Genomic DNA, 9,397 nt, shown 5'->3' on the forward strand with positions numbered 1-9,397 from the left:
TACCTCCTGCTTTAAAAGTACATAGTATAGGCAGAGATGCGCCGGGGTAAAAGACTTGCGTGTAAACATGCGAAACTCAGCTTGAGTCACTGGAATGCACATAAAGCGAAATGCAATACTATTTGTTTTTATTCCCAGAGTTCCTACTGTGAGGTGGGAGGGGGAAAACAACTGAGTCCTGAATTTGCTGACGGAGACAGCCTGGAATACTGGGTAGTGAACAAAGAGACCCTACCCAAACGGGGCGGATGCTAGAACAGATAGCCGAGGCTATCCCCTGAGCTCCACAATGTGAAGGCACCCACTCACACACAGACGGACGGACAGACAGCACTGTGCACACACACACCAAAGCATTTCAGCAGGAAGCACTCTATCAAAAGTCACCAAGAGAAGTAGGTACTAGATTTTCACCACCCTGACACTCAAGTTTGTAAAACCATTGCTCTGAACTGACTGACTCATTTTACCTGAATTTCATCCAGATATTGAACAAGTTCATAGTTCTTTTTAGACAACTGTGATCGGTAGTCGCTGTCTTCTCCTCTCCTTGACAGAAGTGATTCTTTTTGTGAGTCTATTTGCTTCTGGTAGTCAACAATGTCCTGACGAAGCTGTTCGTTCTGACGTTAGAGCAAACACAGCGATTGCCCATTAAAATACGATCCAGAGGCAAAAGAAAACCACAGGACAATACTACTGGCAATGACAAAAATCTCTTTTAACTAATGCTCCCCGGAGCACATCTCTAAGTTCCCAAGGTGTCACTACCCTGCAGCCTCACCTTTTTCTTTAGACGTTTGTTCTTCAGTAGGAGGACAGGAAGAGGAGAATCAGAAATGAGAAAGGCAACACATAATTAAAATGAAAACAGGAATAAAGGGCTTTTTGGACAATAGAATAAATTATTTTAAATAGCCAAAGAAATTAAAATATTAAGTATGAGTCAAAAGAAAGAACATTTGGACTAGGTTAAAAGGAAATTTTAGATAAAGCAATTAAAAGAAGAGGGCATGGTAGATGGGGGTTGGAGGAAGAAGAGATGCGTAAAATGATGTGGTCACACTTTAATTAAAATATTTGTTACAAGACAGAAAATTATTTAGCACATATACAAAAATAACAATACTACTTACAAGATTTCATGAAAAACAAAATTATGAGAGTGCTAGGCAAAGAGTCATAAGAAGAGAAATTGAGTCAAATGTTCAATTAGTTGATTAGGAAGCATGCTATGTACCAGAAAACAAGACGGACCCACAGAGACCCAAGAAAGGGGATAAACTACCTAACGGCCTCCTATTTTGGTTGACCTTGTACTTCCCTGAGACAAAGGCATCCTAAAAATCAGCTAGTATCATTATCGGTTACACAGATTACATTCAGGTTAAAACACAAATTTTAAGTGAACATTTTAAACAGGTCTAAGTCTTTTTTGACCCACCACATAGACTGAAATTTTCTACTAACCTCTCTTCTTAGTTTGCTGTTTTCGTTTTCTGCCTCCTCATTTCGAAGAGCCAACTAAAACAGTAAAAAAGAAAAATAAGATAAAACTCCAAACTAATTCAATCTGCATCCCATAATTGCTTGCTGATTTAAATTCTAAACCCTTTCTAATAAAGAAGAGAACATTGAACTACTAAGGACTACTATGGACTTCGTATCACACTAGGACACAAATAAGACAGAATTTTAAACTAAGGATTTTAAAAGGTACACAGAATGGCTCAATTTTAAAGATTAATTATGATAGCAATAAAAACTGTAAGTACCAAAACCAAATGAAAGACTAAAAAAGAGAAACATCTTAAAGTTATACAGCCCATTCTTTTTACATGTTTAAGATCATTCTCCTTTTTCTTTATGCCAAAGAAAAAACACTCTTTGCTCTTTAGAAACTCTCAAATACCTAGAAAATGACAGTGCAGAATACTTGTTAATGGAAGCAATCTGAAATCATACTGGTCTGGGTTTACAGCCTTTGATTATCAATCCTACTTAAGTTTGACAGGCCATTTGCTATCTCTTAAATTCATTTCATCCCTCTGTTGACACGAGAAATATGATGTACGTGAAGTCCTTAACACCATATTCAGTGAACAGAACAGCAGAAAATGTCAAATCTTTTCTTCACCCAAGACTGTTTATTTGTGGCAGTTTCTTTTTTATTCTGGACAGAAAATATAAATATATATATATATATATATATATATATATATATATATATCCAATATGATGGCTTTCTAATACCTAGTCTCCATAAAATATTCTTTTGATGGCCTTTTACTTTTCTGTTTTCTGCCTTCCTCAAGCAAAAAGATCCATTCACAATAGCATGCAACCAGTTTGCCCATTAAAATACTATCCAGAGGCAAAAGAAAACCATAAGGAGGCACATGATGACGCTAGGGGGCAGCAGGTAGGAAACAAAATATTCCATTCGGTTAGCAGGGACTCTAATTATGGATTAGGTAAGACTACTGAATCAGTATTACATTTCCTCAGCATCAAGACTATATATTGGGTTGTGTAAGACAATACTCACTTTGGACACATATTTAAGTGTAGAGGTCTACACTTAAATTTTAGGTCTAAAATTAAGTTTCAAATAGCTCAATAAAAGAAAAATGAGTGCGTGAGAGATGAAGATGTATACAAAGATATGACAGAAATCTGAACTCATGCATATACATGAAAATATAAATATTTATTGTTTTTCTAACAACTTTTATGAAAATATATTTTCCAAAATAAAATATTTAAAGAAAGCTTATAGTAACATGCAAGGCATGATGCAAATTTTAAAAGTTTGATGCCAATTAAATGATGACTAATAATACTATCTAGACTAATTTTCTAATCTGAATTAGAAAGTTAGGAATTTAATGCTCAACATTCAGTGTTACTCTATTGTTTTCCTTTGGCTTCTCAAACTCCACACTTTTGAAGGCTTTTTTTTCAGAGTTTCGGAGTACCTACTTCATCATTTTATTAAATATTTGCCAGAGATACATCTTACAATCACTGTTCTGGCTTCACTAATATCTGTACTAAAACCCAATACATTCTCACATCTGTTCAGTGTCTACTTTGAATATGAGATTCAAATATTTCTTCTTTGACTATGTCTGCAAGAACCTTAAATTCAAGTGTATAAAACAGAAATAATAGTCTCAGACCCTAAACTACTTTGTATCGCAAACAGTACCATGATATTTATCCATGCCCATACCAAAAATAAATAAATAAATAAAACAAAACAACAACAAAAATAAATAGGCAGACTATCCATTCCTCTCTATCACTGATCATTCTCCACATCCAATTACATCTCTTTCTCTTAAGTAACCCTTTGCCTCTTAATCCCATCAGTTATTCCCTCAATGAGGCCACCATTAGAACCCGTCAGAATTAATACAAATGTCGTCTTCAATCCACTCTCCATAGAGCAGAGTAAGCTTCACAAGCATTGGTCTGACCTACCCTGTGTTCAAACATTCTCTTCTAACATTTTAGAAGAGCGTGGGACCTGGCCTTTCCCAGAGGTATTAGAGCTGAGACTGTGGCATGGGAGGATGGTCATCAACACATTCTCAACTGGGACTGGCACTCAAATCCTCACTCATCATTCAATAGCTCGAGCATGGGCACTTGTTTATTCTTTCTGTATCCCTTCATTTCTTCATGTATCAGAAATGATTCCTATCTCACATACGATAAGTATCAAATAAGAAATGATGAGTCAATACATACAAAGTACCTGACAAATGACAAAGACTCATCTTATTGTACATTTCAGTCGAATGAGCAATTGCAGTTCTTGAATATTTCTTACTTCTGGTCTTAGGAAATGATGTGCCTTCTATCCAGAGTGCTCTCTTCTCTGACACTATATTCATTTTAGTTTCTGTTGCCATACTCAGCTCTACTTCCAGACTCAGTTTATGTATCAAATGCTGAACACCCAGAATGGTTTAAATAGCCCTCCACAGCATATCTCAAAATAATCTTCCATCCTGATGCACCCATAAAGTATGATAATTTCCTACGTTATTCCTATTATAAATTGTGAGTATCTTAGAATCAGAAATTCATACTATACAGCAAATTTTGGTTGTACTGTAATTACCATAGGTTAAAGGTGAAAAAAGGAATTTATACCCTAGCAGCTGAAGAAGTATAGAGACCATGCATTCATGGTTTCCAATTTTACCACATCAAATTCATTAATTTGTATAAAGCTCATCAAAGAAACTGACAGTAAGAAAAACCACTTGCTTATTTAAGAACATGAAATACACTGCTGCACACCAAAGTTCAAGACCAAAGGTAACTTTGTTATTATTCTAATATCCTCAGAAAATCATGCCACAAAATTAAAGAATTACTTTCCAAGTTGAACCATTCCATTATATTTTTAAAATGTGATGACAAAATGAACACTGCTACAACAATTAGCTAAGTGTACATTATTTCTCAACTATAACATAAAATCAAGAATCGATATCAAAGGTAGTTATAAAAAGATTAGCCATGTAGGATTATCTTAAGCAATTACGATTCACTGAGATAAATATGTCTTACTTGCTCATTAACTTTCTTTTCTTTATCCAACTCTTTTTCCATATCCTCTAATTCTCTATCTTTTTGTTCCAATTGCTTTTCAAGCTGGCGAATCTCATCACGTAAAAACCGAGTATCACGGCCGCCTGCAGACTGTTGAGCCATCTGAAAGTCATAAGCCAAGGATTAATTCTTCCAAACATAAGCAATTCCTTTTTTTAGATGAAGGTTCAAATGAATCAACAAACAAGAACTAGACTTTAAATTTTTATTGAGCTTCAATGTCAGGGTATTTAAAATCATAAACATGTAAACACCATTTAGAAAGAACTTAAAGTTGGGTGGGTGGAGGCGGTGGTGAAGTGGGATGTCCTTCTGTATGTGTTGCTTTTATCATTTAATGAATACAGCTGTTTTGGTCGATGGCCAGGCAGAATAGAGCCAGGCGGGAAGCCAAAACAAGATATGGAGAGAAGGCAGAGTCGGGGAGAGAGCAGGTAGCCACTGAAGGAGTTCGATGCCAGAACATTACAGGTAACCCATGGCCATGTGGTGATACATAGATTAGTAAAAATGGGTTAATTTAATTGTGCGAGTTACTCAGTAATATGCCCGAGCCATTGATTGGCCAAACAAATTATAGCTAATATTAAGCCTCTGAATGTTTACTTGGAAACTGGAAGGTGGAAGAGAAACCTCCTTTTTTACAAGGTAAAAATGATTTGGAAGGCCTTGGGGGAGGGGAAGAATAAAATAAAAATACATTTAAATTTGAAAGTTTTACATAATAAAAAATATAATACAAAACAAACAAACCTGAATTTATTTGGGCTTTAAAATTATAAGTCAAACATCCTTGCGCTTTCCTAAGCCACCAAAAGAATCATGAAAAACTGGCTGCAGGCTCTGTTACAGTCATGCAGGCAGAGGTACAGACTAAAGGCTTAGAGACTAAGGGCTGTGAATTATTAAGACTGCACCTGAGTCTTAGAAACCACCTTGGTGCTCTTATTTTCCCTTGCCCTGGTACCACAAACTACTTAGAACCGATGGTACTTTGTAGCATAGCAGAAATACTCTCTGTAGTGTCCATCCCTGCCTAGTTCAGAACCTAAGAGTACAATTGGATTGTGCCAAGTGCAACTAAAGAACTGAACTTTAACACATTCAAATGTAAAGAACTGTGACTAGTTAGTACATCATAAGAAAACCAAGATAGACTCTGTGTGTGGTAGAATATTATTTTCAGGCGTGTGACTTCTGTTTATGCTGCACATGTTTAACTCTGTGATGCTGTGATTCTTTCCCTCTAAAACACCCGGTGGTCCTAATAAAGAGCTGAACGGTCAACTGCCAGGCAGGAGCAAGGCTAGGCGGGGCTGGCAGGTGGAGAGGATAAATAGAAACAAGAAAGGGGAGATGAAGGAGAAGGAAGGAGAGAACAAGAAGAGGAGACCTTCAGGCGTCAGCCACCCAGCCAGCCATGGGTTAGTTAGGGAAGGGAAGTAAGATACACAGAAAAACTAAAGATAACAGCCCAGCGGAAAAGCTAGATGGAATAAGTTAGGAAAAGCCGGCTAGAAACAAGCCAAGTGAAGGCCTGGCATTCATTACTAAATTGTGATTTGCTTGGGAGCTGGGCGGTGGGCATAATAACCTCATTGGTCATTTTTTATAAAAACACATGGTGTACAATGGGCAAACTCTCGAGCACAAAATTTTCCCTGTCTTTTCCAATCCTGTAATAGAAACATCTGAAAATAATATAAGATGATGCAAGTAATAACAGTCACACGCAAGGAAATACAGAAGGACATACCTCCAGTTCATTTTCCAGTTTCATTACTTTGGTCTTTAATTGATTTTCTATTTAAAAAAAAAAAAAAATGTTTCAATTGGTTAAATTTCCAGTAATCAGATTCTAAGTGAACATCAATAAAATAGTACAATATATCAAATCCAGGAAACAGGCATTCTAGAAATGTCTTGACCTGAGTGAGTGGAAGTCTTGAGTCAGTGGGCAGGAACTCCCAAGCCTCAGAACTATGGGAGATGACAGAGCCTTCCCACGCCTGAGTGTGGTTGTTGAGAGTGCGCAGAAAACGTCCACCATAGCTTTCTTCCCGACACTCATGACTCCCCAGCAGAGTCTACTCCTATGGAGATTAGCTCAATCTGCCTCCTTGTTCAACTGTGTACCAGAACCCTGCCTCCCTTTTTATCTGACTTCACGTGTGGCTACACGCAACAACCCTGCCTCTCTTCAAGTGTATATAACAAAGACACAGCCTCTGGGTGCTGCAGATTCTCCATCGGAGAGTCTCGTCCACCCCAACCCAACTTGTCTTTGTGCTGTTTTTCCTCACCCTCTTGTCACATCAGTCAGGTCAGCCCCTGAAACTGTGCGAGGATGCAGCATCTTTAAATCTGAATTGAATATGTATTTCATAGCATATGAAATTAATTTTGTACCAATTAATAAATAATAGAATCAGGACAGTTTTTTTTTTTTTTTCTAGGACACATACCAAATTTTGCTTGTTCTTCTCCAGCCTTTTCTACTTCTTCCAACGCCAGCTCTACTTCCTGGGCTTTCATCTAAATATGAAGATGAGTGAGAAAAATCTGTGTTGCTTACCTTATAATACAAACAGTGAAAATGCAAATTCTACTTCATTTGCTATTTCAGTCTCTCGTGTGTGCAACAGTTCGCACGCAGAGACACTCAGTAAATATTTGCTGAATGCTTAACCTATAAATTCTGGAATAACAAGACTTTGAAAATCATCCCCTGATTTTTTCCTTTAAATTTTATATCCAATATTTTAAATATTTTTCATTATTGTTTTCCCATTACAATTGTTATTTTTCTGGTACATAATTTTATTTATTAAGTCCTTGTTATAATTGGAACTTCAATTATGATTCAAAAACCTTTATTTGATCCTAAACTGCTAATAACCAAAAATTCAGCCTCAAAGCCCCAGATAGTAGTATATCTACTAACCCAATATTGGAATATCTACAGCATGCAAAATATTTGCTACATGAATTCATCCTAATGTAAAAAGTACATATCCTTCCTCAGTATTCATTTATGAAGACTCTAGAATCCTCTTTCCATTTCACCATTAGCTTCTATGTGCATTTTTTTGCTTGAATGTCGGGTTACATCTATGTTATGTTTTAAAAAGGCACCCTTCCCCCCATACACTCTTTAAGAACTTTTAGAATAGGAACTATATTTGCTATGCATACTACAACCCCAGCTTTTAAATCTACACTTAACACATTTTTAAGGGGTGATACCGGCATGCCAAACATTTCCATAAAGGTTAGTTTACACAGGGATACATTCTTACATTTCCTGTACTGCTAAATATCTCCTGCACTACAAACCTTCATTAGTGACTGAGTAATTCTGAACAGATGTATCACATTTTCCTGATGTTCATCTTTTAGTTCATTGACTTCTACCTAAGGAGACACAAAATGGACTAGTTCACACCCTGTGCTTAAATACAAGCACTCTTCCACTTGTGACATTAGGGAAGCAATTTCACTTTGTTATATTGTGTCTGTGCTACAAATTACTTATTAAAGCACCTTGGATAAGGAAACCAATAAATTATCTGCCAGCTCTTCTTGGCGTGGTAGGTCATCTGGATCAATTTTGATTAATTCTTTCCAGTTTATGCTAGGTGGCATCTTGAATTCTTTCACTGGTTTTCAGCTCCTATAATAATATAACGAGACAGATGGATTTTATTTTATTTTTTTTAGCATTTTCAAGGAAAATGGCATTACAGTGTTTACATTATCATTCTAACTCTCTGTGCTGGCAAAGAGCTATGTGCTCCTGGACAGCAAAACAGCTGCTCGGGCAATGAAGCCTCGTTGAGACTTAATCCACCCGGCAGCAGATTATCCGATAATGTACACACTGCATTATTACTTCTATGCTAAAACGAAGTCCCAAGATCCCGAGTCCACACACACACACACACACACACACACACACAGCAGACTGCACACACACGCGCACTCACAGCTGACTGTACACCCACGCACACACACGGCAGACTGCACACACACGCACGCCACAGCAAACTACACACACACACGCACACACACACGCACACACACAGCAGACTGCACACACACGCACGCACACAGCAAACTACACACACACGCACACGCACACACACACGCACACACACACACACACACGGGATTAGGCACCTGTGCTGTGGAATGGAAGCCACTAAGCTGCTCCAGGCTGGCCGGCTCCAGGCTCGCCGGGAGTGCACCCACCTAACCCGACCTAACCCGAGCCTTGACACCCGCGGCAGCCGCTCGTCAGCGGGCAGCACCGCCCCGGCTCGGGCCGTCGCTGGGACGCCCCTTCCCAGAGATGTCCTCGCGCTCTCCCGCTCCCCGCCACCCGCTTCTGCCTCCCGGGCCCCACGCCGAAGCGGCGGCCGCTGCTAGGGCGACGCCGCTGCCCCGCCCAGCCGAGGCCGGAAGTAGGGTCCCCGGATACCGCGGGCGACTACATTTCACGACGACGGGAAGCGCTTTACGGCTGCACTTCCCCGCCCGCCGGGGCCTTCTTGCGGATGACGGGATCAGGAGGGGGAGGAGTCAGGGCGGAGGACTCTACATCCCGGAGTGCAGTTCGGCCGTGGGGCTGTGCATTCTGGGACTAGAAGTTTTGGTGGGGCGGGGGAGAGAGGAGAGCGGCGAGTTCCCGGCGTGCCGTGCGGGCAGCTGCGGCCGCGGCGGCGGGGCTGGGGAAGGAGCGGCGGCGGCGGCGGAGGAGGAGGAGGTG

At 39.4% G+C, this 9,397-nt stretch overlaps 1 protein-coding gene across 1 annotated transcript in view; it reads right to left on the bottom strand.

Annotated features, from left to right (window-relative positions):
- LOC127215314 (centrosomal protein of 290 kDa-like) overlaps window positions 1-8,293 on the bottom strand; it is a 73,627-nt gene extending 65,334 nt beyond the window's left edge. The window contains 7 exon segments of the mRNA XM_051175685.1: window positions 471-623; window positions 1,471-1,524; window positions 4,588-4,731; window positions 6,386-6,432; window positions 7,095-7,164; window positions 7,966-8,043; window positions 8,173-8,293. Of these exon segments, the coding sequence (XP_051031642.1) occupies window positions 471-623; window positions 1,471-1,524; window positions 4,588-4,731; window positions 6,386-6,432; window positions 7,095-7,164; window positions 7,966-8,043; window positions 8,173-8,274 (648 nt within the window). The 5' untranslated portion in view covers window positions 8,275-8,293.
- Window positions 8,294-9,397: the final 1,104 nt, after the last annotated feature.

The sequence above is a fragment of the Phodopus roborovskii genome, unplaced genomic scaffold (assembly GCF_943737965.1).
Source record: "Phodopus roborovskii unplaced genomic scaffold, PHOROB, whole genome shotgun sequence".
In the NCBI taxonomy this organism is placed as follows: Eukaryota; Metazoa; Chordata; class Mammalia; order Rodentia; family Cricetidae; genus Phodopus; species Phodopus roborovskii.